The sequence below is a fragment of the Helicoverpa armigera genome, chromosome 29 (assembly GCF_030705265.1).
Source record: "Helicoverpa armigera isolate CAAS_96S chromosome 29, ASM3070526v1, whole genome shotgun sequence".
Classification (NCBI taxonomy): Eukaryota; Metazoa; Arthropoda; class Insecta; order Lepidoptera; family Noctuidae; genus Helicoverpa; species Helicoverpa armigera.
The window spans coordinates 3702151-3729059 of record NC_087148.1 but is presented as its reverse complement, the minus strand read 5'-3'; the positions used below and the strand labels follow the sequence as shown (position 1 = coordinate 3729059).

The 26909-nt window shown below is 37.3% G+C and overlaps 1 protein-coding gene and 2 long non-coding RNA genes across 3 annotated transcripts; 1 reads left to right on the top strand and 2 right to left on the bottom strand.

Annotated features, from left to right (window-relative positions):
- Positions 1-15355: 15355 nt before the first annotated feature.
- On the bottom strand, positions 15356-20345 carry LOC110381389 (IQ and AAA domain-containing protein 1-like; the record flags this gene model as incomplete). The annotated part of the gene is made up of 8 exons (XM_064042528.1): positions 15356-15469; positions 15911-16061; positions 16566-16723; positions 17243-17410; positions 18109-18259; positions 18823-18971; positions 19590-19704; positions 20242-20345. Coding segments are annotated over 8 exons (1110 nt in total), but the record flags the coding sequence as incomplete, so codon positions are not given.
- Positions 20346-20660: 315 nt separating this feature from the next.
- LOC135119099 (uncharacterized) lies at positions 20661-21186 on the top strand. Its single transcript, XR_010277987.1, has 2 exons — positions 20661-20801; positions 20975-21186. It is a non-coding gene; the product is annotated as an uncharacterized LOC135119099 (long non-coding RNA).
- A 3344-nt stretch (positions 21187-24530) lies between these two features.
- On the bottom strand, positions 24531-25903 carry LOC135119100 (uncharacterized). Its single transcript, XR_010277988.1, has 3 exons — positions 25774-25903; positions 24978-25153; positions 24531-24636 (listed from the first exon to the last, which is right to left on the bottom strand). It is a non-coding gene; the product is annotated as an uncharacterized LOC135119100 (long non-coding RNA).
- Between the last annotated feature and the right edge of the window lie 1006 nt (positions 25904-26909).

Sequence of the window (26909 nt, the reverse complement as noted above, 5' to 3'; positions counted from 1 at the left end):
TGGAAACTACTGTCCGTACCAGAACAAAATATAGCCTATGTTACTCGCAGATAAGGTAGCTTTCTAATGCCGAAAGAATTTTTTAAAATCGGTCCAGTTGTTTTTGAGTTTATCAATTACAAACAAACAAAAATATGTTTTTCCTCTTTATTCATAGATTAAAGAAGCATAGATTTGTTTATCAAATAGATTATGACACTTATTAAGTATACGTAATTTTGTAAGTTTCATGTCGCTATGTCAACGCTTTTTAAAAGGCGAATGACGTCAGAAAATGGAATTTATTTTAGGTAAAAATATGTTTACAGGAAAACTTAGATACAAGACACCTAGGTACCTATAACAAATTATTGCTTAATTCTGTTTATCCTTACTAATTCATATAGAGAAAAATAGATTTGAGAGAATTTTTTGATGATTTTTCGTTTTTTTTTATCTTTTATAAATTCTATTTTATAAATATAACAGTCTTATTAGAAAACTGACGTTCACGTTGTATGTAAACTTGGGCCTAGGCTACTTTTTAACCAGTAAACAATTCTTTTCAGATGCGGGTGAAATCACAGATAACACTTAGCTCTATAAATATTTTCACTAACTTTTACACCTGTTTTTATTTAATTATGGTTCAGATAAATAACATCAGAAAATCATAATATTATCAGTCGTCATTATTGTTTTCATTTATCCGTATCCATTCAGTAGTTTCCGAAAATTTCATGCTCTAACAAACAAAACTTGGTGCTATTTTCAGCGTTCCGTACCCAAAGGGTAAAACGGGACATTATCGTTTTCGCTCCTCTGTCTACCCGTCCGTCTGTCACCAGGCTGTATCTCATGAACCGTGATAGTTAGAGAGCTGAAATTTTCACAGATGATGTATTTCTGTTGGCGCTATAACAACAAATACTGAATCAAATCAAATCAATCAAATCAAATCGTTTATTTTGCAATATAATATATTGAAAACTAGAATAAAGTAAATATTTTGGGGGCTCCCATACAACAAACGTGATTTTATTGCTCATGTTTGCTCGATATCGATAACGGCAACAGGTAGATGCGGTTTTATAAATAATGGTACGGAACCCTTCGTGCGCGAGTCCGACTCGCACTTGGCCGGTTTTTTTCTAAGAATGATTTGAGTAGTAAATAGATAGGTTTTTTCAGCTGTCTGCGTTTTATTTGTGCGAAAGTAACCTTGTGAGTTAATTTTATATTTCACGGTTAAGATCCTTGACCGAATTTGATAAGTACGTGATAATCGTTTTGCTTACCGCGGTCATATTATGGATGGTCGACCATACTTTAGCTACAGAGTTCTCTACTTTAATATGTTCCTTGATGTTATCCAAGTCCTGTGCTTTCTATGTGAAAATTAAAAAACAACTCTTTCTTTTCTCTGTAAACAGAGAGTCAGAAATTGATATGATTTTCCTGAATAAAAAATTGCCTAATTATCTTAGGATGTAAACTGTCTGTACCACATTTAAATCCGTTCAGTAGTTTTGGAGTTAAAGGGCGACAGACAGACGGACAGAGTTAAGTCCTTTTGAATTTATTGTAATATTTGTAAAGATAATAGTTTAATACCCTTACTTGCCTTGAAGAGTTTCCTTAATTTATTGTTTTACGTTAAGTAGCTTAATCTACTTATAAATAAAGTGGGCAGAAACTATTGTTATAAACAATACTTAAAATACTATTAGCTTATCTTATGAAGTGCAATAAAAGGTATTTGTAAATTACTATTGTATAGTTTTACTCAGTCATATTTAAAGTTTTAGTAACTCTTTTGTTAATATGGATTACTGAATTGAGCTACGGCATTGTACATAAAGGGCTTAAGCAGGAACAGGGTGGGTTTTAGTCAGTAAGAGTCTGACACTCCCTCACGCTGCTAACCCACAGCGGGAGGGGTCATTTGATGATTTCAAAAAAAAGGCTTAAGTGCCTGATTAAGGATACAATGACATAGAAAGACACAGAAATTAGATACAATAAGTATAACATTAATATCTATTATGTAGGTAGCCGTTTTAACGTGGGGATTGCAAAAAAAAAATTGTTATTGTAAACTTTAAAACTCTACTGATTTTAATATTTTTTCACTGTTGGAAAGCTACAACCTCCCGAGTAACATAAATTTTATCTTATCCCGGTACGGGCAGTAGTCCCCACGGGACGCGGGTGAAACCGCGGGAAAACGGCTAGTATATTTTATATGGGTACAAGACAAAAGCCCTTTGCCCAGTACATACTACAATATCAGTCCACAAACATTTGCGTAAAGATAAAACGAGTCCATTAAACACAATAACAATTGCTCTAGCGGTTTCCGAGTTCGACGCAAACAAACAAACGCGTCATTTTGGTTAACTGAATCAATGTAATGTATTGATAAGATAGTTAGTAAGAACACTTGTGCTAACTAAACATACGTAAATACAGACATAATTAGATTATGTTAGTGCTACTTACCCACTAATAATATGAACGCGGAAGTTTGTAATTGGTCTATAAAATACTATCTATCTATCTACTAATAGTTTTTGCGTGAAAGAGGAAAAACTGGCCAAGTGCGAGTCAGACTCGACTACTCGAGCAATAAAGGTTCCGTACCATTATTTAAAATGAGCAAAAAAACACCTTTGTTGCATGGGAGCCCCCCAAAATATTTATTTTATTTTAGTTTGCAGTATTTGTTGTTATAGCGGAAACAAAAATACATCATCTGTGTAAATTTCAACTCTCTTACTATCACGGTTCATGAGATAAAGCCTGGTGACAGACGGACGGACAGAGGAGCGAAAACAATAGCACAATAGGCCCCGTTTTACTCTTTGGGTACGGAACCCTAAAAATGGACATTTGTTGGATGTTCCTCATTCATGAAATTCGGAATTTTGTATATGTTGTAAAGTACCTATGTAACTAGGTGTTTCGTCTTTTTGGTTGTTTCTGACAATTATCACTTCTAGACCTAGGCAATTTGTGCCATAACAGAACCCATCAATTCAAGACCTAAGTATTGACAATATTTTTTACAACTTCTTCTTATAGAGTGAGTTGCAGGTTTAATCACCAAACAAGCCCTAGTATCATAGTTTTCTCAAATCCGCCTGACGGCCTCTGACGTGGATATGTAACAACGACTGCTACTGAGTAGCATTCAGACACCGGGCTGCTGAATTAAAGTTTCTAAAACCCACATTTCAGGTCGTCCCGAGAATCGAACCCAATACCTCTTGCACAGCAATCGCGCTATACGACAACTTGACAGTCAGGCAGTCAGGCATTTTACTGTTGTAAACAACGTACAGCATTTGATAGCTATAACAATTCCGTCAGGCGTTTATGAGATAAAAGATAAACTGTTATGAATTAATGAGCCATTAAGAGCAAGCTTTAATTACCTACAAATTGTTTACAAATCTAAACAAACACAATAATATTTATTATGGCGTCAATATGGATGGTTAAAAATCCAAAATGGAAGGCGAGTAAAGCTATTTATTGTTTATTTATTTTCAGTACAAAACCGGCTATGAAATCATCTAGGTATATTAATATTACTAATACAGCAAAGAGGAAAGATTTGTATTTTTGTATATGGATCGATTTCTTTGAAGCAGGTATGTTATTTCCCTGGCCCGAGAAAAATCACTATATAAAACATGAATGTGTGTATATTTACCTATACTTACTTATATTATAAAGAGGATTTGTATTTATATGTTTGTTTGTAAAAGATAAACTCAAGAACTACTGGACGGATTTTAAATGACAGATGATAAAATTCTTTCACTGTTGTAAAGCTACACTCTTCCCGAGTAATGTAGGCTACATTTTATCCCGGTACGGGCAGTACCTAGTTCCCATGGGATGCGGATGAAACCGCGAGAAAACTATTTGGTACACAATCAACGCTAATAAAGGTTTACAAAACCTTAGGTACATAATTCATATCTTAGTATAGATTCAGTATGATATTAATTATACGTATTAAGTCTAGAAATACAGACTAATGGTAGGATTAGGGAGTATTTACTTTGTAAGATGCTACTTTTAACACTACATGATAATAAGTTTTGTGCGAAAGTTCTTAGGTAATTCACATATAGTTATCGGCACGAATCTTGAGCTCTGACCTACATCTGCGCAGAAATGATTTATTAGCAAAGAACCAATCCCGAGTGACGCGAAGCACTGCGGGCCAATCACCGCTTTCGCCCGCTCCCGCGCCTCACTTCATACCACAAAAAGGACCCAATAAATTACTTCGGCGCAGGTGAAATTCAGAGCTCAAGATTCGTGCCGTTATATACTAGAAAAGAAAATACTCACGATTCTTCATCTTCTAATTCTCCATCTCCAATCGATCTTCTTCTCCAAGATTTCTTCAACTTCTTCTCTCTCACACTGCCAAAAGCCGGCCCCTTCAATTTGTAAATAAAGTCCATAACGGCTTCAGTTTTCACATGCTTTTGTTTTACATTTAGACTTTTTTCTTCATATTGTATTGTGTCATCTTCTTCAAAATGATTTTTTTGTATATGTATATCTTCTTGTTTCTGTATGTCAGATTTGTTGATACAATTTTCAGCAATAGTTTCCGTATCATCAAATGCTTGGTTCACGATTCCAAGATCTGGGTCGGCCATTTTTGAGGCTGCAATCAAAATAGACTTTTAAATATTTTGTGTATTTTAAAGTTTTTTTGCTTATGCTGTCATTTGAACATCTTTGGCAGTCGTTACGGGTGGTCGGAAGCCAGTAAGTCTGACAGCCAGTCATACCTAGCCAGTCAGAGGTATCGGGTTGCTCAGGTAACTGAATTGAGAAGGTCAGATAGGAAGTCACTCCTTGTAAAACACTGGTACCTACTCAGCTGCATCCGATTAGATTGGAAGTCGACCCCAACATAATTGGGAAAAGGCTCGGAGGATGATAATAGGCCAGAATTTGGCTTGATAAATAATTAGAGAATTTGCTAAAACAGAATTGCAAAAATCAGTGATAAAATATACTTAAGTTCTTATACCCTATATATTTATTTACCTAATTATTTTATTTAAAAAAATACCTTTCAATAACAATTGGACTAATAGACGATTCCACTTTTGCCAATCAACTATGTAATGTTTTAGTACAAAAGAACACTAAAAACTTGTTAAAAAAACACACTAAAATAATTAAAATCTTGTTAACACTATGAATTTTAATTATTGCTTTTACTCATATCTGCGTGTAATGGATTTTGTAATAGAAATTAGTTATTGGTAATTCGTACGTGCTATTATGTGCTTTGATAAAATTGATATAATCGGTAACAAAAGTGATTACTTTTGTACTAATATTAGAAAGCAGATAAGTTACTTTGTTTGCTTGAACGCGCGAATCTCAGAAACTGCAGAATCCATTTGAAAAAATGTTTTAGTAGCGTATTGTCCATACAACGGGTAGTCAGCTAGTGAGTATGACAACCAGTCTTACTAGACCTACAGTTGAACGTGCCACTTCCTATGGTCCTTTTTTTTAACAACGCCAAAGATCATCAAATGACCCCTCCCGCTGTAGGTTAGCAGCGGTGAGGGAGTGTCAGACTCTTACTGACTAAAAACCGTCGTGTTCCGTCGTAGGCCTTTTATGTACCAGGGCCGCGGTAACTCTTTCGAACAATCCCGCAGTCCCGGAAGGCCTTGGCCCTGCTGGGCCCCGCTGCGGTTGCTGACATCCGTCCGTTGTCTTGCTGGGAAGAAGTGGTGGAACAAACTCCCCAGCAACACATAAGTATATACAAGTATATTTATAATAGATCTATGTTGTTAATAATCGTAGCCGTGTGATTGGAAGCAAAGTAACAATTATGTTGTTTTGTAAGGCCGGATTAACAATTGACTAGCGGAGGTGCCGTAACGGAAATCGCCTAAGAAAGTAGCGCGCCAAAATGTGGATGCTCGTGGGATGAGGAACGTTACTGTTTTCACCCTTATACGCCTTAATACCAAAAATCGTTGACAGATGCCTCAAAGAACCCATACGCGTCGTTAGTTCACTCGATAAGTGATCGTTTTGGTCATGCCCACCGTACCAATTTGACCTCGAAGAAGGCTCCTGACCTACCTGGTATCTTGGCTTATCTTTTCTTATTCCGTGACAATTGGCTACTGTGCTTATATTATGTGTTTTAAGTCGTCGTCACAGTCGAAAGAAATTTTCTGCTGGACTGTTGCCTTCCACAAGCTGGTGAGATTTGCCCATACTTACCACGCTGAGCATGCGTACTGGTGAGCGCAGTGTGGAATGGTTTCGAAGATGCTGCTGCCCATCTCCAAGCACTTGGTGCTGTGGTGGTTATACCATCAACAGTCAGACTTCAGAGCGATTCTTAGTTCTTACGCCTGGTCTTTTTTCAACATCGAATCAAAATGAAAAATCGTTTATTCAAACTTGGCTGCAACACAGCACTTCATTTCACATAAAACGCTGAGCCAGCGTTTGCGACTGCCTATGTGATCCTCTCAGCCCATATATATGGACAACAGGATCCCTCTACGTAAGACAGGTTGTCACACTTTCTGGCTTCTACCTCTAATTACCCGTAACGACTTCCAAAGGCGTATAAATACCAGACGGGACAAATCAATTCATCGTGCTTTCCGAAACACGGAGGCATGTCATGATAATATGATGGTCACATGGAACCACCCCGGAATCTGATACTTACATACATCCACATAAGAAAATACTTACATACATATCAAAGATTCATAAAATTACTTACCTTTAATCTAAAAGTCACAAGCAGGACTCAGTTCTCAGAATCCAAAACTCCGAACATATCAACGGATCCAGTCAACAAAATCACATATAAAACTAATATTTTGAGCACCACAATTAAGATTATTCAAATAACACCTGAAACACGTCTGACCACGATACTCCTTACTTAACTGAATGGCTTAAAGTTAAAAAATACTAGCCAGGTAATACAATAAGTCTGATATGACAATTGGTTACAAACCTAACTACAGCCAATACGCTGTTTTGAAACATTTTCAACACAATCGGATGAGTGCCTCGTCTCCTTAAATATTTTACTTGAGTACTGTCAAACACAAATGTTTGATAATATCAATATTTTATAATTGATATTATAGGTAAGAAACAATGAAGTCGTGGTGTAAAGAACCAACCTCCCAAGTATGAGAGTGTTCGATTCCAGGTCACTCACTATTCCATCACTCTCATAGCGCGATGGCAATCCGAAACGACCGGAGAGAGATCAGTGCAGGACCAACATTAACGTACTTTCCGATGAACGAGTGTATTAATCACCAACTTCCAGACTCTGGGCTGCTTTGTGATAGGAACGAGGTGCTTTGGAACGGACCGGGAATCGAATCTGAGACCGCGTGCACAGCACTCAAGCTAAGCGATAAGCAGACCAACGACGCGACTTTTGGAAATACACTACACATATATAATATACTCTATACACATCTTTTCTATCTCTCCTAATCGTCAACACTTTTCTTTACGACAGTACTTTAGACCTAAACATCAATTCTAAAACACGTACGTTGTAAACGTTTACACCACGGAGAAAGGAATAATGGAGATGACACAAAGAAGGTAGGTCAGGCGCCTTCTTGTAGGTCAAGAAACGTACAGTAGACGTCATTAGTTCAAAACTATTCCAGTTCTAGAAGTACTATAACGTAGTTAAACGTAGTCATAATAATTTTGTATATAATAATATTCATGTTAATGTTTAAGTTATACATCTATCCTGCCGGGGCTGCGGGATTGTTCGAAAAGAATATGATGAATTTTCAGTCAGTAAAAGTCTGACACTCCCTCAACGCTGCTATCCCACAGCGGGAGGGGTCATTTGATGATTTTTGCCACCATAAAAAAAGGCGTGATTAGTTACTAGAACTAGCGAGGGGTTCGATATTCTTTTCAAATCAAAACTGATTTCAAATCAAAATGATTGAAAATAGTGGGCGGGTTCTATAGAAGGCCTGTGACGGTGGAGCTAGTAACGTTCCTTGTCCCCCGAACACCCGCATGTTGTCGCGCTACTTTCTTAGGAGATTTTGCGTTATGACATCTCCGCTAGTCATTTTGTTCTCCATGGTTTACTAAAGATTCGGCTTCGGAATCCATTGAAAAAATGTACATATTTGACAACAATGCCTTATGTTTTAGCCGTGAAATTGGCGAGTTTTATTTGTGAAAAAAAAAAACAATTGAATCGTGTTACTAATTAGATCTGCGTATGATTTTCTATGAAGGTAATGGTAATGTAAAAAATTCTCGGTCTTGATAAGCATGACAGATTATTTTGCTATATGTATTGTTTCACTCGCGTTCTGAGTGATTATTTTATACTGGGGTACGAAGTAGCCTAAGTACTTTGTGTTTGTCAAATTACATGAAAATCACTTCAGCCGATTTCACGTTAAAGCCTAATACCTTTACTTATATAATTAAGCGAAAACATTTCTTGTTTGTATCCTAAAGGCTCAGAAACTAGGTACTGAACCGTAATTAAAAATTCTTTCACTTTTGGAAAGCTAGAATATCCCCAAGTATTAAGTAACATACGAGTTTGTAGGCTATATTTATCATACACCACGAAAAGCTAGTTAGAAATAAATAAAAAACATGCCTTAAAACAAAATATTATATTACGTTGCATACCAAATAAAACTTTACATATTTTTTATTCACTTTACCCTTAACACTTAACATCTAAAACTATTTCAAGTTTTAACCAAATCAGACAAATGTAAACAAAAAAAAATACATTTTGAAAATCGACTAAGTACGTTATACAAAAACAAATCGGACAATTTCTCATTAATCTAATAAAATCACAAAAAAATACATGAACATTAAAAAAAGTTGTTATAGAGGTAAGGCCTGGACTCCACCAAAACGGTCATGCTAAGATATCCAAAGCGATTATTGAGATATATTTTAGCTTAGGTGTAACTAACGAACTTTTGCAAAGACGTATGCTTTCGACGGAATTCCATAATGAATCTATCCTTTGTTTTGCGATTAGATAGATTGAAAGACAAGTAATTTACATAGGTAGAGTTATTGTCAAAATTAAATCTCTAATCGACGAATGGATAGGTTATAGAAGTCCAAAGTAAAGCAGAGCTGCTCTAACGTATGTTTAATAGACATACCATGGATATGTTTCTATTGTTTTCAATAAATAGTTTAACCAATAATGTTCTATTTGACTTTTGAGCCGCTCATTACATGTGAACTCAATTCGAATCTTGCGATTGTCATTTTGTGAAAAGTTCTCATTTTCGGCTTGTATTGACACCCTAGCTTAATCTCAGTGTGAAATGGCTTTTATCTTCGCTTTAACACAAGGGAGAAAAGTTGTATAAAGCTGCTTGTGAAGAAAAGCTGTTTGTTGCTGCAGTGCGAAAAGATGGAGAAATATAATTGATTTTAAAGATTGTTTTAGATTTTACACAATTTTATTGGTTTATATTTTTCTCCTGTCCGCAGCTTGGCTTTCTGTGTTCTGGCAGTCTTTGAGGACGAGATTACTTCATATAATAAATTGAGGATCGGATGTCACTAGGTAAGTTATGCGATTCGTGTCCGTTTTAGTGGACTCCAAGCCCAAAGAAGAATTGACAGAAGAATTAAAAAGAGATATTTAATCAAACACATTAGGCTTAAAAATTGGCTTGCAAATAAATTATTTTGGAACAGATAATATAAATAGTACAGTGCGTGATGAAGAGGACGTTAAAAAAGGAAACATATGGATAGGAAGTATATGAACTAATGGAGTCAAAAGGTTGTCATATGGAGACTGTGGACTGGTTAACAGCACAAAACAACCACCACCCAGGTGGTCAGATAATCTGACAGAGGTGACGGATTGAAGACCTGGACGGGGTGCAGGCCTCTTCCAACCAGTCGTTTTGGTAATCAGAGAAGATGATGATAACAGTGCGTTATGATACAATAAGTATAAAAATTGTGTTTCTAATTAGAAGATCTTTTAGGTGAGCAAATAATATTGGGTGCGTATTTTTCTTTTAACACATCGTTAAAAGTTACTAAGATATGACACAAGAAAAGGTGGGAATGAGATCTTGTGACGTCACGTTTAAGTTTTGACGTAACACAAAATCCAAACGTGTTATATTTTCGTTGTTATTTATTTGTGAGAGAAAAGAAAAAATACGTGTCTATTATTTTAGATTTATCTAAAAAAGACGAACGAATTACTTACGAATAAAGGATATCAGTTTGGCCTGCATATACCTACGTAAGTTTGTGCACGATTATCTCGTGTTAAGCTGAATCAATTTTTAGAAGCCAGTAAGTCTGACACCAGTCTAACCAAGGGGTATTGGGTTGCCCGGGTAACTGGGTTGAGGAGGACTGATGCAGTCGCTTCTTGTAAAGCACTGGTACTCAGCTGAATCCGGTTAGACTGGAAGCCGATCCCAACATAGTTGGGAACAAGGCTTTTCTTTAATTCCTTTAATTCCACATGCCTATACGTGCTTGATAGTATTATCTAGAACTTTAATTCTAAGCTCCATGTTGTTGTTGTTGTTGTTCGGCCTTTTCCTTCTTAGCCTGTTTTTTATACATATCATCTCTGAACAAATTGATCCTGTCATATGTTTCCCTCTCAGTTCGGAGCCAGCTGTATTGTAGGAAGAATGTCACGTATCGTTGGTATTCCTGTAAAAAATAATATTTATCTTTTGAAAACGTAGTTACTTAGTACTTTTTAGGGTTCCGTATCCAAAGGGTAAAACGGGACCCTATTGTTTTCGCTCCTCTGTCCGTCCGTCCGTCCGTCTGTCACCAGGCTGTATCTCATGAGCCGTGATAGTTAGAGTTGAAATTGTCACAGATGATGTATTTCTGTTGCCACTATAACAACAAATACTGAAAACTAGAATTCAATAAAAAAATTGGGGGTGCCCATACAACTAATGTGATTTTATCGTTCATTTTATAAATAATCTTACGGAACCCTTCATGCGCGAATCCGACTCGCATTTGGCCGGTTTTTATAAACTTTTCTCGTCTCGTGCGTAACAGTTTATGGAAATTATATAGGTTAATATATTCTTTATTTTGAAACATTATGGCGAAAGTAACTCTGTGTCTGTCTGTTAGTCCAAACTATTGAAGTTCTAGTAAATACTAGTAATATAGTCATAACAAGGTTTGTATTAAATAATATGCATGTTAGTGTTTAAGGTATAGGTACATCTGCGGGTTGTTCGAAAGAGTTACCGCGGCCCTGGTACATAAAAGGCCTACGACGGAACACGACGGTGTTTAGTCAGTACGAGTCTGACACTCCCTCACCGCTGCTAACCCACAGCGGGAGGGTCATTTGATGATTTTTGACGTCGTTAAAAAAAAAGAGCTATAGGTACATCTATTCTGCCGGGGCTGCGGGATTGTACGCGCGAGTTACCGCGGCGCTGGTACATAAAGGGCTTAAAAAGGAACATACTTAGTGGGTTTTAGTCAGTAAGAGTCTGACACTCCATCACGCTGCACCCACAGCGGAAGTCATTTGATGATTTTCCATAAAAAAATGGATGCGTTTTGGAGCTGCTCATTTAATCCTGACGATCGAAAAATGCTGCTTTTCAGCCTTGTTTAAATAAATGATTTTTATTTTAATTTTGCCGAGCCGGTACTGCTGGATGACGCTGCTTTAGGTATATGTTGTAGATGTAGAGGATACTTACATCCATCGTCAAAGGTTCCAAATCCTTTTGCAACAAAACTTCTAATATCTCTCCTGGGGAGAGCTGTTGGACATTTAATCTGGAAAAATACAGAAATATTTACCATCATCTGGTAAAACTGGTTGTATTATCATGATGATCAGACTTACTGACTCCAGACTATCCGTAATGACTGCCAAAGATGTTGAATTAAACCTCTTCCAGATAGAAGAATGTGTTAGAAGAAAAGCTTACTGTTACAGCCTTTTGATCGTCCCACTGCTGGGCTGTGGCCTCCTCTCACACGGAGAAGGATTGAGCGTTAATCACCACGCTTGCTCAATGCGGGTTGGTGATTTCAGACTTTATAGTCCAGGTTTCCTCAAGATGTTTACCTTCACCTAGAAGAGAAGCTTATTATCCTGACCTACCTGACAATTCTGTCCGGAGTCATGACTTCTTCGTAAGCCTGGATGATGTCTCCGAAGTTGAACCCTTGCAGCAGCTGTGCCAGAGCCTGGACATTGTAGTCACGAGGTATACTCCTGATGCTGGAGAGGAAATTAGAAAGATTAGCAACCAGGAAAAAGGAGAATTGGGTTGCTAGGGTTACTGGGTTGAGGAGGTCAGATAGGCAGTCGCTCCATGTAAAACGCTGGTGCTGAACAGTATCTGGTTGGACTGGAAGCAGACCCCAACACAGTTGGAAAAAGGCTAGGCAGAGGATGACAGAGCACAGCGAGAACCGGCTATAATAATGTATGTAGTGTTGAGAAAATTGCAAAAATCTATATATTTCTAATCTATCTATATATCTAGTTATTGACGATGTCAAATACTTACCTTTGAAGTTTCTGATAGAAGTACTGCTGTAAACTTCCATAATCAGTTCTGGGTACAAGCAGAATCTCGTCAAATATGCTCACCATGGGCTTAGCTCGTGCCACCCATGGGTTCGAGCACGTTGCTGTATCGAAAACAAAGAAATGAAAAATATTTTGAATGAAAATAAAACGATTAAGTCATCATCCTCCGAGCCTTTTCCCAATCACGTTGGGGTCGGCTTCCAGTCTAACCGGATTCAGCTGAGTACCAGTGCTTTACAAGAAGCGACTGCCTATCTGACCTCCTCAACCCAGTAACCCGGGCAACCCGATACCCCTTGGTTAGACTGGTGTCAGACTTTCTGGCTTCTGACTACCCGTAACGACTGCCAAGGATGTTCACTGACAGCCGGGACCTACAGTTTAACGTGCCATCCGAAACACAGTCAATGGTGTCTAAGATATACTTAGAAAGTACATACAAACTTAGAAAAGTTGCATTGGTACTTGCCTGACCTGGGATCGACCCCGCGCCCTCATAAAATAAAACGATTAAGTGCGACCATTAAAGAAGAACCGTTGTATTCAGAGCACAACCACTACTTTTTAACTAAATGTGGCAAGGATAGCTTTCTGGCTTTAGGTTACTCGGAAAGACTGCCAAAGGTGTTCAAATGACAGCTCAAATGACACCAATTTAACGTACCTTTCGCAATACGGAGGAACATGGAGGAACGTACACGGACCGATCACACCAAGCATTGTTTACCTTATGATCGATCACATAACTTTGCATTTCTGAAGTTGATCATTTGACTCCTTGTGCATTCGTTCATTCAGATATTGACGAGAAGCTTAGCTTGCCCGAAGTTAGCCAGTATTGACATCACAAGAGCCAAATATATGTAAGCAAAGCAGTATTGCGCATGTGTGAGGCGACAAATGGCTACCTTCAGAACTGCAAAGTTAACTACAATGCTGACTTACCAATGAAAATTACTTTATCCTCTACAGGTATCTGTTTGATTAGTTTCCCTAAAAGACCTTTCATTGTCTGAGCTTGTAAATACTTGTCTTCCGGTGGTACCTTTAGAAAAAATATCAGATATAGAATGTAAAATAATAAAACGACGAATTGTGAACCTCCTCTTTTTTGGGAAGTCGGTTAAAGGGATGATTGAATATATGATTAAATCACTTGAATCATTACGATCGTCGTTCATGGGAATGATGCTCACTTTTAGAAAAAAATATCTGTAACCAAGCAATGACTGAGTAAATATGAAGGAAAACATCTCGTGGAAACTTGAACTTTAAACTCTGACATTACCCATACGGCCCATACCCTTTGCGCAAGTGTGGTGATTAACGCTTATTCCTTTTCTGTGTTAGAAGAGACCAGAACCCTGTAGTGGGACAATGAATAGGCTGATGATGTGAAACTAGCAAATTCGTAAGCACCTTAACAGCAAAGACCCTCTCCACATTTTTCATGAAGACCACAGCAGGTTGGAAAGCCCTCGCCGTTGTAAACACTTGGCTCAACATCTTCTGAGGACGGCTGATGACTGCGGTGAATACCTCGGGAGTTATGTCGATCTTGATGGCATCTGGAGCAATTTTTGTTGTTTTAATTACTTCGTACAGAGTGCCCAGTGTAAGTTTTACAAATTAACGCTCTCGACGATTAATCATAAAACTTAATTACGTTTTCTATATGGCAAAATAAATGAAGGTGTGATATTAAAATCAAGCGATGTAACATAATGGCTCTATACTGCAGCTGAGTTATAATTATATGTTTCGAGAGCAATAACTTACAAATCTCGGAGTCATCATTCAGATTCAAGCAAGATAAAATTAACTTTGTGATTTTGCTACGAAAAAACTACCAGCTAATGACATTTGTGACCCACGTTCTCTAAAAATCTATTAAATTTGAAACTACCAAAACAATAAATTCCAGCTACTTAGCAATGTATTTGATCTCTCATATAAATATGATTGGTTGATAGCACATATATGTACATACATTTGGATGGACGATGTGTATGAGAATGTATGTATGTTACACTTTCACGCAAAAACTAACAAATGGATTTTAGTAAAGCTTAATATCAGAATTTCTTTCTTCCTTGCTTTCTTTATTTATTTATTTTACATAACGTCTATGCAAACTAGTTGAAGATACAATAACTTGACATACTCAGCTCCCCAGCCACAGCATCAGCCATAAACGACTTCCCATTCCTCTCAGGACCCAGCAGCATGACAGCCTTCTTCCTCGGAGCGCCGTGTTGGATACCACAACCCAGTATACAGGACAGCATCAGCCTGTTCCTGATGTCTCCAACACCTAGGAGGGGGTAGCTGGAATAGGCCATTAATGTTAGGAAGAAGAGAAGGCATGGATCCAGGAGTCAGAGGATTTAAAAAGCTTTTATGAAGCTATTATGAAGTGAAGTGGTCTGTACTCATGTAAAATATTCCATTAATGTATTGATAAGGAGGGAAAGCCTGTATATATCCAGTTGTGAGACGATTGAGAAGGCTTATGTAGATGATGTGAGGATCTATACTTATGTTATAAAGCTGAAGAGTTTGTTTGAAAGCGTTAGTATCTAGAAATACTAGACCTATTTTAAAAATTAATTTATTGTTAAATGACACATTTATCGACGCAAGCTTATTACTTTTCATCCGGATGCGGAAAGTAGTTCTCCCGCGGGTGAAATCACTGGCAAGAACTAGTGAAAATATAAACAAAAGGTATAGTTACGTGGCGTCAGGATCCCTTATGTTAAACTCGTAAGCTGCATAGCTTGTATCACCAATTATATCATGAAGTTTTGTAGTCGGCTTTGTCACTATGCCTATGTCGAAAAGACCCTGAAATTTTCAATATTTTTGAAAATCTTCCTACCCAACAATAACTTAGTTCGTGGCAAACAGAAAGACTGGACTTGCTCTCACATCCAGCAGTGATAGACCTTCTCATATAAGGAGTTTAGCCAGCTCTGCAGGACATATTATAGTGCACAAGCGTTTGCACAGACACAAAAATGCACTCTCTGTTCTTGAACTCTCATTGATCGGCAATCCGTCACGATCGGAGAGAGATCAGGCGCAAGACCGACATTTACGTGCTCTCCGATACACGGGTGTATCTATCACCAACTTCCAGACTCCGGGCTGCTTTGTGAAAGAACCATAGTATCTAATAGATCACCAGAATTAAAAAAAAAATTAAAGACGGTTCAGCCAAACGTTAGATACTAGCGAACATATGAGTCAAACCTCTTTTTTAAGTCTGTTAAAATTTTAGATTACCTCTGAATTTTTGAGCAGCTTTTCATCAAAAATTAAGGGTTTATGAACTGGGGGTTTCTTGGGTTTCTTCCTAGGTTTGATCTTGGGATACTTCCAGCCTATCTTCTTGAAGTCCTGCTGGTGCATTTTAATAAGCATTTTGAGGTCTAACCTGTGGGGAAAAAAGACACGATGGAATTTATATTGAATTTGAATTCTTGAGGGATATAACGGGATCCTATTATCAAGACTTCGCAGGCTGTCTGTCACCAGACTAAATATCATGAGCAATACCTAGACTTTTTTTTTAAATTATGAAGTATTCCTGTTTAATTGAATATTTTAGGAGACTCCCATGTAACAAACGTAGGCACATTTTTGCTATTTTATAGACAATGATGGTACGAAAACCTTCGTGCTTGGTCGATAATACAGAGGAAAATGGAAGAGGATGACATATTGCGCCGATCCCAAATAAAATTGGGAACAGGGCCAGAGGAAGACAGATAATGATGGTACGAAAACCTTCGTGCTTGGCCGACTCACACTTGACCTGCATTTTTATATTTACCTACTCCAAAAGTTTGGTCAAATATGAAGTCCACATCTATTATTATTAATATCTTTTAATTAACGTGTGCTCACAAGTAAAACAACTGAAGACTGCTTGCCCTACCTCATCAATTCATCGACATATTTCCTGCAGTCCAGATGGATTTCCTTCATTAACTCCTCAGTGAGGAGGGGCTTCATATAACCGTAGATCACATCCCCATAGTTCTCCGCTGGTAACTCGTCAAATAGTGACCATGATGATCGATAGTTTCTTAAAGCCTGGAAATGTGGAAACATGAATATTCTTTAGAAATATAATAATAATCTGTAAAAAAAACAATTTACATTGAACCTTATGCTTCGGAGATAAAGTTGAAAATCTAGCAAAGAAATGTAATAGATTGAAGGGCTGTCGGTAACTCGTGCGCTCTAAGCTCACCGTAGAATCCAAACTTTAAATATACAATATCAAAGATAAATTCATTATTGAAATCATTTGCCTATAATTGGAATGCTTCAACAATATTCTAAACCACTGCCCGCACATAGCTAATAGGTATCCTATATGTTACTCTGATACATAAACTACATTACTTACTGCCCAGTTTCATCAAAATCCGTCCAACGGGTTTTGCTTGTTTCATGAAAATCTATCCAGAAGTTTTAAATGAAAGAGAAACTAACATCCATACATCCTAACTAGCTTCCGCCTGCGGTTTTATCAAGGGCTCGAGGGATATATTATTCGAATATATGATTTTTTTTCCTCCTTTATAATATTAGTACTATAATCTATACCTCCATCAAACTGTGCATGACATGAGACTCCTGCAGCCTATACCCTGGATCAGTGAATGGATTACATCTGGCCTTCACCAAGGTCTCTTCTTCCTTCTTCTTCGCTTCTTTCGCTAACTGGGCTTTTAGTTTGGCGTCTTCTTTCGCTCGGGCTTTCTCTTCTTTTATCTGTTAATATTATTATTATATTATTTTAATCTGTTATTTTATGAAATATGGCAAGAATTATAAATAAAGTAGTTAAGGAAGATCTTGTACCTGATGAGTATTGACGCAGAGGAAAGGGACGACCAAAGAAACGTTACTTGGATTGTGTAGAAGATAACCAACTACTGCGTTAATACCAAATTAATTAAAACAAGGATGATGATACTAAGATATAAAAACGCTTAGTGATTCAACAAATTCCATGTAAAAACCTAGATCAAGTTTCATCCAAGTCTGTTCAGGTGTTTGCGTCATAAATAGACACGAAATTTGGAAAACACTTTACTAAATTCAGTCGTCTAATTAGGTTTGTCTAATTAGGTTTCTAAATCATTTAATGAAACCTACCTTCCTAAATGCGATTACATTTGTCTGAATTTAGTGACTAAATCATTTAGACGACTGAATTTAGTTAAGTGTAATAAGCCCTTAACACGCTTATATTAGCTTCACTGTAACTATGTATGGATGAAAATCTTGGAATCTTAATTCTCTTAATTGACCCACTTCCCGGCCTTCGATTAGGATGAAATTTTGCACACGCTCCGAGTTCTGATGACAATACATGCTAGTCACGTTTTTTAGTTTTTTAAACTATAATTTTATTAATTAGTATGATGTTCTTTATGGACATGAAATATAGTTAGTATACAGTTTACCTGGTCTGGCGTCCTTCCTTTAGACTCGGCAAGCTTTTTCTCATCGTCTTCCAACTTTTCCTGCACAGTTGGGAAGTCCCCTCTGACAACCAGGATCGTTCCACCTTCAATCTCGTACGGGAATTCAGGAAAGTAGTTGTAGCCGTAGAACCTGGCAGGAATATCTGGTCTTGTTACCTCTATCATGGCTAATGTATTTCCCAAAGAGAAAAATGCGAATCGTCTGTTTGTTGTTGGACTACTCGTCTGTCCGTCTGCTACCAGGATATATATAACAAACGGTGATTGTAAACAGATGAGATTTTTCGTAGATGACAGCTCCCTTTAGCTATAACCATAATGCGAATATATCTGATGTTTTCGACTTTCAGTATACCAACACCCCGCTAATTCTTATAAGCAACTAGCTTCCGCCCGCGGCTTCGCCCGCGTAGAGTTCGGTTATATCGTGTTGCTAAGAGAATTCTTCAAAAGTCAGCGATAAATACTATCCTATGTTCTTTCTCAAGGTCAACTCTATCTCTGTACCAAATTTTATTAAAATCAATTCAGTGGTTTGGAAAGAAAGTGGTTATGAAAGCGCAACAGACAGACAGAGTTACTTTCGCATTTATAATATTAGTAGGGATCCCGCACCATCATGCATAAAACTTACTTTGAAACTCTAAGGTTCATCAAAAGTAATCTTCATATATACACCTAAAAGTACCTTACCATTCTTTAAACCAGGTCCTGATCTCATCAGTGATGTCATCAATCTGGTCTCCCTTCCTGAAGGTCAACAGCCTGATGTTCTCCCTCTCCAGCTCTTTAAGATATGCCTTGGTAATCTTAAGTCTTGTCTGTCTACGTCTTTCGTACACCTAGAAACATCGTATCATCAGACTATCACACTGGGCACAGATCTCTTCTCATACACAGAAGGATTGACTACGAAGACAATAAATATTGCCCCAGATGTTGACGAGGTTAATACTGTAGGTTTATTTCTGCAGTGTCTTGGAATCATATAAGCCACTCTGAAGTTGGTAACTAGTGACTACGGAGGTAGTGTCATGATGGCTAACGGCTAGTTTCTTCATCAAAAGTTAAAGTAATGTCTAAAGTTAAAGTAACGGTCAAATTCATTTTTTCAACAGCAAACCAGCAAAACGGCAGCAAAACGAATAGAAAAATTGAATTTGACCGTTACTTTTACTTTAGACATTACTTTGACTTTTACTTTGGCTTTAACTTTTGATGAAGAAACTGGCTGTTAGTCATAAAAGCATCCGCATCTCATGTAGGATGGTGTGGGTTCGAATCAAACTCAAGCAAGTAACAATGCAAATGTTAAATGATACTTTCCAAATAATTTGTAGAGAACTGCATTGAGACATACATCCTTTAGGATAGTGAGGATAAATATGTAATTTATATTTATTTTACACCAATGACTAAGTGAAGGAGAAATAGGAATAAAGTGACATTCTAGTTCGAACCTTATTATTTTCTTCAAAGAAACTGGGCCCACTTCTAAACGGGTCCGGTATGAGTCCTAGTAAGATATCTCTCTTTGTATCTTTAACTCTTTCTCGCTTTATTTTCATGTACTCCCTGAAATCAAAAGATATTAAACATATAATCGAGTTGAAAGATGTAATCAGTACTAGTAGTAGGTATAAAGCTGAAGAGGTTGCCTGACAACTAGCGTTATCAAGGGGTACCGAGTTGCCCGGGTAACTGGGTTGAGGAGGTCAGATAGGCAGTTACTCCATGTAAAACACTGATACTTAGCCCCATCCATTTAGTCTGGAAGCCGACCCCACCGTGGTTTGGAAAAGGCTAGGCAAATGATGAGTTATTAACACAGAAAAGTGTTTTGGGGTTGTTGTTACGAGTCGCTTAACGAAGACATACGTGCAACAATCATCATCATCATTTTCCTGCCCTAAGTCATTTGGGGTCGGCGCAACATGTCTTTTCCTTCCATACCTCTCTGTCAGATATCATACTTACATCCACTCCCTTCTGCTTCATGCCCTCTTTCAGGCAATCAATCCATCTTTTCTTTCGAGAGACGTGCAGCAATGTGATCTTATAAATCTGTTTATTAATTGTAAGGTATGGAATCTAAAAATAAAACTGACTGACCTGTAAACCTTCTGTATCAACCTTCCAGCTTTCATCTTCATCTCTATAGGTGCGTCTGGGTGTTTTTCTAGATGGAAAGCCGTTCGCTTGGCTGCTTGAGATCTACCCTCTTATTATAAAACGCGGTATCAAATAAGTATCGGCTTTTGTACTACCTTTAATCCACCTTTAAGTACGACCTTGAAAAAACGTTATTACAAAACGCAGTTTATCGCAAGTCCTATTACTATCTGTAGTACAAAAGATAAACCATCGAGCCCCCTAGTTTAACTGCAGTACTTAGTCGACAAACGTCAAATTCCGACATTATTTACTTTTGAGGTTATTTGTTTTGTGATGAAAAAAACGAAAGTGGATATAAATATGTGTGATTTGGAATACTTGGATGTGTTAGAATAGTATTGAGAGTGTCCGAATGCGTCATCGACAAAATCTCTTCAAATTACCTGACGACAATTTTCGATATAAATATCGATTTACGTTTTTCGAAATAATAGTCAATTGAATGCATGATGATAATCCAGGATGATCCTATGATGCTCAACTGGGCTCGCCATAAAGTAAGTAGCCTTTACAGTGCAAGTAGGTTGCCAAAACATCCTAATTAATTGTATACGAGTCAAAGTTTTTATTATGGATGTTTGTTTATGTTCCACACATAAACTACCACATAGATTTTGATGAAACTCCGAAAATATATCAGATTATCATACAGTCTATTTTTTATTTACAGATTCAAGACTATTTTGGCGTTTTGCACGCCGTATCTCTGCCAGTAATATGCAATGTTTGTAAAAGACTAGAAGCTTGCTAAAATGTACAAAAATGCCTAGATGAGAAAGGGAACAAGATTGTGTGATGAAAAACAGTGTCCAACATGTATCAGTGCATTTGACTGTATAAATAGACATCGGAATAAAATATAATTTTCTACTTTTATGTTGTTTCAAATGTTTCATTTTCTTTTGGTAATTTAATGCACACGATATTCTGTGTGTAGGTAAGTTATTGTGTACTTAATTTTGAAGAGGTTCTAATTAGATGCACAACGTCTTATTTAATCATTTAAATCTGGATGAAAATAATCCAAATCATTTCTAACCTAAAAATAAAACATAACTCGGATACGCGCGCTGACGTTCCGTTATACGCGCAAACTCGATAGTTGTTTAAAAGAGAATAATTGGATCATGTATATCGTTAAAAGATACTAGAAATATAAAATTACCTTTAAATAATAAAAAGTAATATTTTCAACTGCAGAGATATTTTTTTTATTATCATAGTTATTTATTTTTCATCAAAATAGACTTAACAAAATAATGTAAAAAGGAACGGCGCATAGAATTCGGAACGATTGAGCGAATGATTTAAATATTTGTTGCTTATAATCTGTGGATATTATTTGAACCATAGACAAATCGAAGTACTAAACAGTCTTCTCTTAGTCTACGTTTTGTAATGAGGATGTCAAGACTATCGTAAGTACCGTAACAAACCAAGACGTCTTCAGTCGGGTTTAAACCACTACTTGCGGCAGTTTTTATAATAAGAGGGCTAAGGTCTGCCATTCTCCATTGCCTGCGTAATGTTTAAACTGGTTTATTAAGAACTAGGTTCCATTAGCAATATCACCCGTTTAAAAGTAGCCTGCATGCTATTTTTATGTATCTATACTTCTATGGTAACTTTACTGATCTTACCATAAAGAGAAAAAAATATAACGGGTTGTTTGTATGCTCCGAAAATACTAAATTTATTTGAAAACGTGCAACCAGTGCGTACCAACATTACATAGGAGCTTGCAAATGCCCATTTGAAATAAAAACATTTGACTTTGAAAAATGATTTGACTATTGGGAAACTACACTATCCCCGAAAAACGTATTTAAGTTTTATTTTGTCTGGGTGTGAAAGATGTCCCAGGACATAGGGGAAACCGCTATAATAGCATATACATATAGCAAGCTATAATGCTGCAAAGTTTCATAAATCCATTCAGTAATAAATAGACTCAGCAAATTTTGTCTGCTATACAATGTGTCCCGGGGATAAGTGACCGCCCGAAATTTTTTGAATATTTGTACAAAATTAAGGATAATTTCCTTTATATTTGGGACTTACCGCCTTTGGTTTTTTTTTTAATGATTTTTAGTAAATACTGTGACGTGCTGCAGTTTTTTTAAGATATTTCCTAAGTTTTTACATATTTTTAAATTCTTTTTTATTTATTGACTAGCCGACATCATAGTTTATCAATTAAAATTATCAAACATAACAAAAATGTAATAAAACATTTATTAGAAAAAAAAGAAAATAAAAATTCAAAGAAAATAACGCCTTTTTTTCAGTTTTTCCAAAATAAGTCCAATAAATGCCCCCTTAATATCACTTTCTTTTAATTTATTAATAAACTACATGATATTTCCTACAATAACTCAGAACAATGTTTGCTGCTATTTCAAACAAATGCAAAAATACAGTCAGTTGAAATTGACTCCTACTCGGTAAAAAAAGAGCAAAGCCTGTTATTGACAGGCCTGACAATAAAATTTTTTAATGTTTTTTTTTCAAAAATATAAAAGAAATTATCCTTAATTTTGTACAAATATTCAAAAAATTTCGGGCGGTCACTTATGCCCGGGACACATTGTATAACTTACCTGAATCTTTCATGCCGCTGAATTGTAAGAGTCTGAATGAATATTTCAGGAATCAATGTGTGAACACTTGGAGCTGAAAAAAAAAAAACAAATCACATCAAAATAAAAATAGCTTTCTAAAGAAGATCAGCCAGCTGCGTATATTATCTACGTCTATATCCAAACATGGCTGCGAAACAGCACTTTTTGAACGTCAAAAATTTACAAAAGACAGCCCCAAAACGCCCACCCTTCACCACTTCCTATGTGTTTTTGCTGGGAAAAGATGTGGCGTCCCCAGCAACACATGTCTGTCTGTAGGTTAGAAGAACCTTTCAACAATTTGATTTCACATATAAAAAAGGACTGTTACTGTTGTCCCACTGCTGGGCTGCGGCCTCCTCTCACACGGAGAAGGATTAAGCATTAATCACCACGCTTGCTCAATGCGGTTTGGTGATTTCACACTATATAGTCCAGGTTTCCTCGAGATGTTTTCCTTCATCTTTTTATCAGCCATTGGTGCCCAAGATATACTTAAAAAATACATCTTGGACACCAACTAAAAAAAGGACTATGAGACACCACATTTATCACTGCTATTGTCAAGTACATACTTGGAGTCTCCTCCTCTTCCTCCGACTCCTCAGGCTCTGCAGCAGCAGCATCTTCAGCGACTGTGGGAGCTGGTGGCAGCAACCAGCTGTCTCTTTGTACTGGTGGTGGTGGCTTTGCCTGGTTGGATCAAAATTGTATGTAGAATATAAAAAATGAAGTTCCGTTTTAATAATTATCATCGATGATGATGATATACATACCTACAGCCTCTTTTATTTCTTACAGCAGAGCACACGTCTCTTATCATACAGAAAAACAAAAAGCGTAGGGCGGATTGGCGACTTCAGATTTTTTAAATAGACATTTCGTCGGTATTTTTATCTTCGGATGTATTACCTCGAGTATCATGACAGTGTCATCACCGATCATAATACTTTATTGCCATGCCTTAACCACTAGGCCACCATGACTTGAATCATTTTCAGAATTCTAAACAAGTCGTCTCTTCCACACCTACCTTCTTTGGTCTCTCCCTTTTCTTCTTTCTCCTAATAGCTTCTGCCCACATCTTCTGCAAGGCCTGTTCCACATTCTCACTTCTGGATTCCAGAGGGAAATGATAAGGAACTACTATCTGCAAAACGAAACAGGTTCAAAAACCATTTAGATCGAAATTAAATTAAAGAGACTTTGTTCTGTTCGCATCAAATAATTTTACATATCTGAAGTTAGGCCATTTGACTGCTTGCACATCTGTTCGTATAGATATGGTCTAAAAAAATTCCGTCAAAAAAATATAAACAAAATACTACAGTGACTGCGTGAGGCATTAAATAGTTATTTTGCGTGAATTGCACTCAGTTTGAAGACAGGTTGGATGAGGAGGAACCTAAAATGTTTGTTCAAGTACAGTTGGCCAAAAATGTGGTCTGCTACCAGCCTATGGATGATATCCATGCAAACTTCATGAAACAAAAAGATAACAGTGTTGCAACACAAAAGTTAACTGCCGTGTGGATGCCCATACCCACTTATGCACGTCTTTGCTTTACTAGGAATTTTCAAAACTACAGTCCTTTGTTCTATCATTACCTGTATATCTGCTGGGGTCAACCGCATCTGTGTCAACGCGCCATCAACGTAGATATAATCATTGACTATCACGTGTGTCAGTTCAGTTCTCAGCTCAAACATCCTGAAAACCAAATAGCAGTCCAGTCATTTCAGATATTCCTCCTGTCAGTCAGAACATGTCCACCGTTAGATCAAGGCCAACCCGCATCCACAGACGCCCGGCAAACTCAACAGGGTCAGATCGTCCGTCCATATAAGTAGTGGGACTTGCCCCCCAAAAATTCCTAGTATTTTTGCATAAGGCACTAGCAGCCCCAATATTGGCATAACGTGATGATAATATCATGACACCTTTACTAGCTTGCTTCCTAGCTGCCATATGCCTAAGTATATCTTAAGATAATGGTATTTAGCTGCATCCATTTAAACTTGAAGGCGACCCCAATATTTGGGCAAACATACCTTTTAATACAGACATTGATAATTTCCTGTATATAAGGTGCTCTCTGAAGATGAACACTGTTGAGGTAAGCATCATATAGCTTGTTGATCAGATCACAATATTTAGCGTAATTTCTGCCGAGAATTTCCGGGGGTAGCGCGCGCTCCTTCAAACGCATCCCCTTTTCGGTATGATGCTGAAAAATACGTTAGTTACGTAAATGTCGGTGCTGAGCCTGGGGCCCGATTCTCCTAATTTTACTTAAGCAACATACGATTCACGTTCGACTGCGATCCAATCCCGACTCGATTACGATTGAAACGTATGTGGCATTCCGCTATTTTTTCTTTGAAATAAACGTTTTTATCCTTTTCTGTCATTCAATAATGAATCATTTTGCCTGCTTGATTAACTATTGCAATATGATTGTAGAGCTAACTACTGTATAGACCAAAATCACCAAAATAGCAGACCAATCGCGAACCAATCGAATGTCGTTGGAATACGATTGGTCTTATATTAGTAGCAGAATGCCCGATATGGTTAAAACTGCTATTGCGATCGTATTGCGATTCGATTTCAACAATATTAACTTAGGAGAATCGGGCCCCTGATCTCTCTCCGGTGGTGTCGGATTGTCGTCCCATCGGGCTATAAGAGTGAAGGAATAGTGAATGCACCTGTGTCCAAGAAAATGCTTGTGCACTATAATATGTCCTGCGCAACTGGCTGATCTCCTTATATGAGAAGATCTGCCGTAGCTGACAATCAGTTAGGAGGACATAATCTTCGTAAGATGAAAAGACAAATATATACCAGATACTCAGCGTCCTCTTCAACTATTTCTTCAGCATGTTGCAGTATTTCCAGCCATTTATTCTGAACTTCTATAGTGTTGGTCAAAGTGACTGGCAGTTTTAGTAAAGACATGCTTGTTAAGTCTGCTGAAAGAAAAAATGCAAGCAGCGTGAGGGAATGTCAGACTCTTACTGACTAAACCCCACCATGTTCCTTCTAGAGCCCTTTATGTGCCACCGCCGCGGTAACTCGCGCGAACAATCCCGCAGCTCCGGCAGGCTAAGGTACTAAGGGTTTCTTCACTAAGAAGATAATGTACCTATAATGTTTATTCCCGGGAATAGATCCCAGGACTGCACAATCAGCTTACTCTTGGTCTCCAAGTTTCAATGAGTGTGAAGTTTAAATCTATGAAAATAATAGCTTCTGCCAGCGGTTTTACCCGCATCCCGTGGGAACCTCTGCACGAACCCGGATAAAAAGTAGCCTATAGCCTTCCTCGATAAATTCAAATCGGACCAGTAGTTCCTGAGATTAGCGTGTTTATGCAACCAAACAAACAAACTCTTCAGCTTTATAATATTAGTATAGATTTCGTTTTTCGCCGTGGTTCTACCCGCGTCAAGAGGTACGTAACCGATTATAAAGTAGCATGGGTCCTTTCTCAGGCTCTGAATTAAATTCAGACCTGATTTCCATAAAATCTGCTCAGTGATTTTAGCGTAAAAGCCAGAAGAAAGTTGCCTACTTATCAACTTACCTCACGCATACAATTTTGATGTAAATCTATTTTCCTAAAACTACACTTGTATTAAAATTTCACAGGAATTTACATATTCGTTACCAAAAATATAACTTTAATTTAAATAATTTGGTTAACTAATTATATGGGTCACGGTAATTTTGGCGTCATTTTATGTCATGTTCTGACGTGTGCTAGAATTTATGGCTTTGTGACTATAGTTTTTGATATTGAAAAAAGTTATTTGTGAAAAAGGATATGTACCTATATATCCTTGAGAGAATAGTCAGTGTGTGGGATCTTTTAAATTTTTTGGGTCTCAGCTGCCATTTGAACACCTTCGGCAGTTGCTACCTACGGGTCAGAAGTCAGAAAATCCGGTAACCAGTCTTAATAAGGGGGTTAAATATCG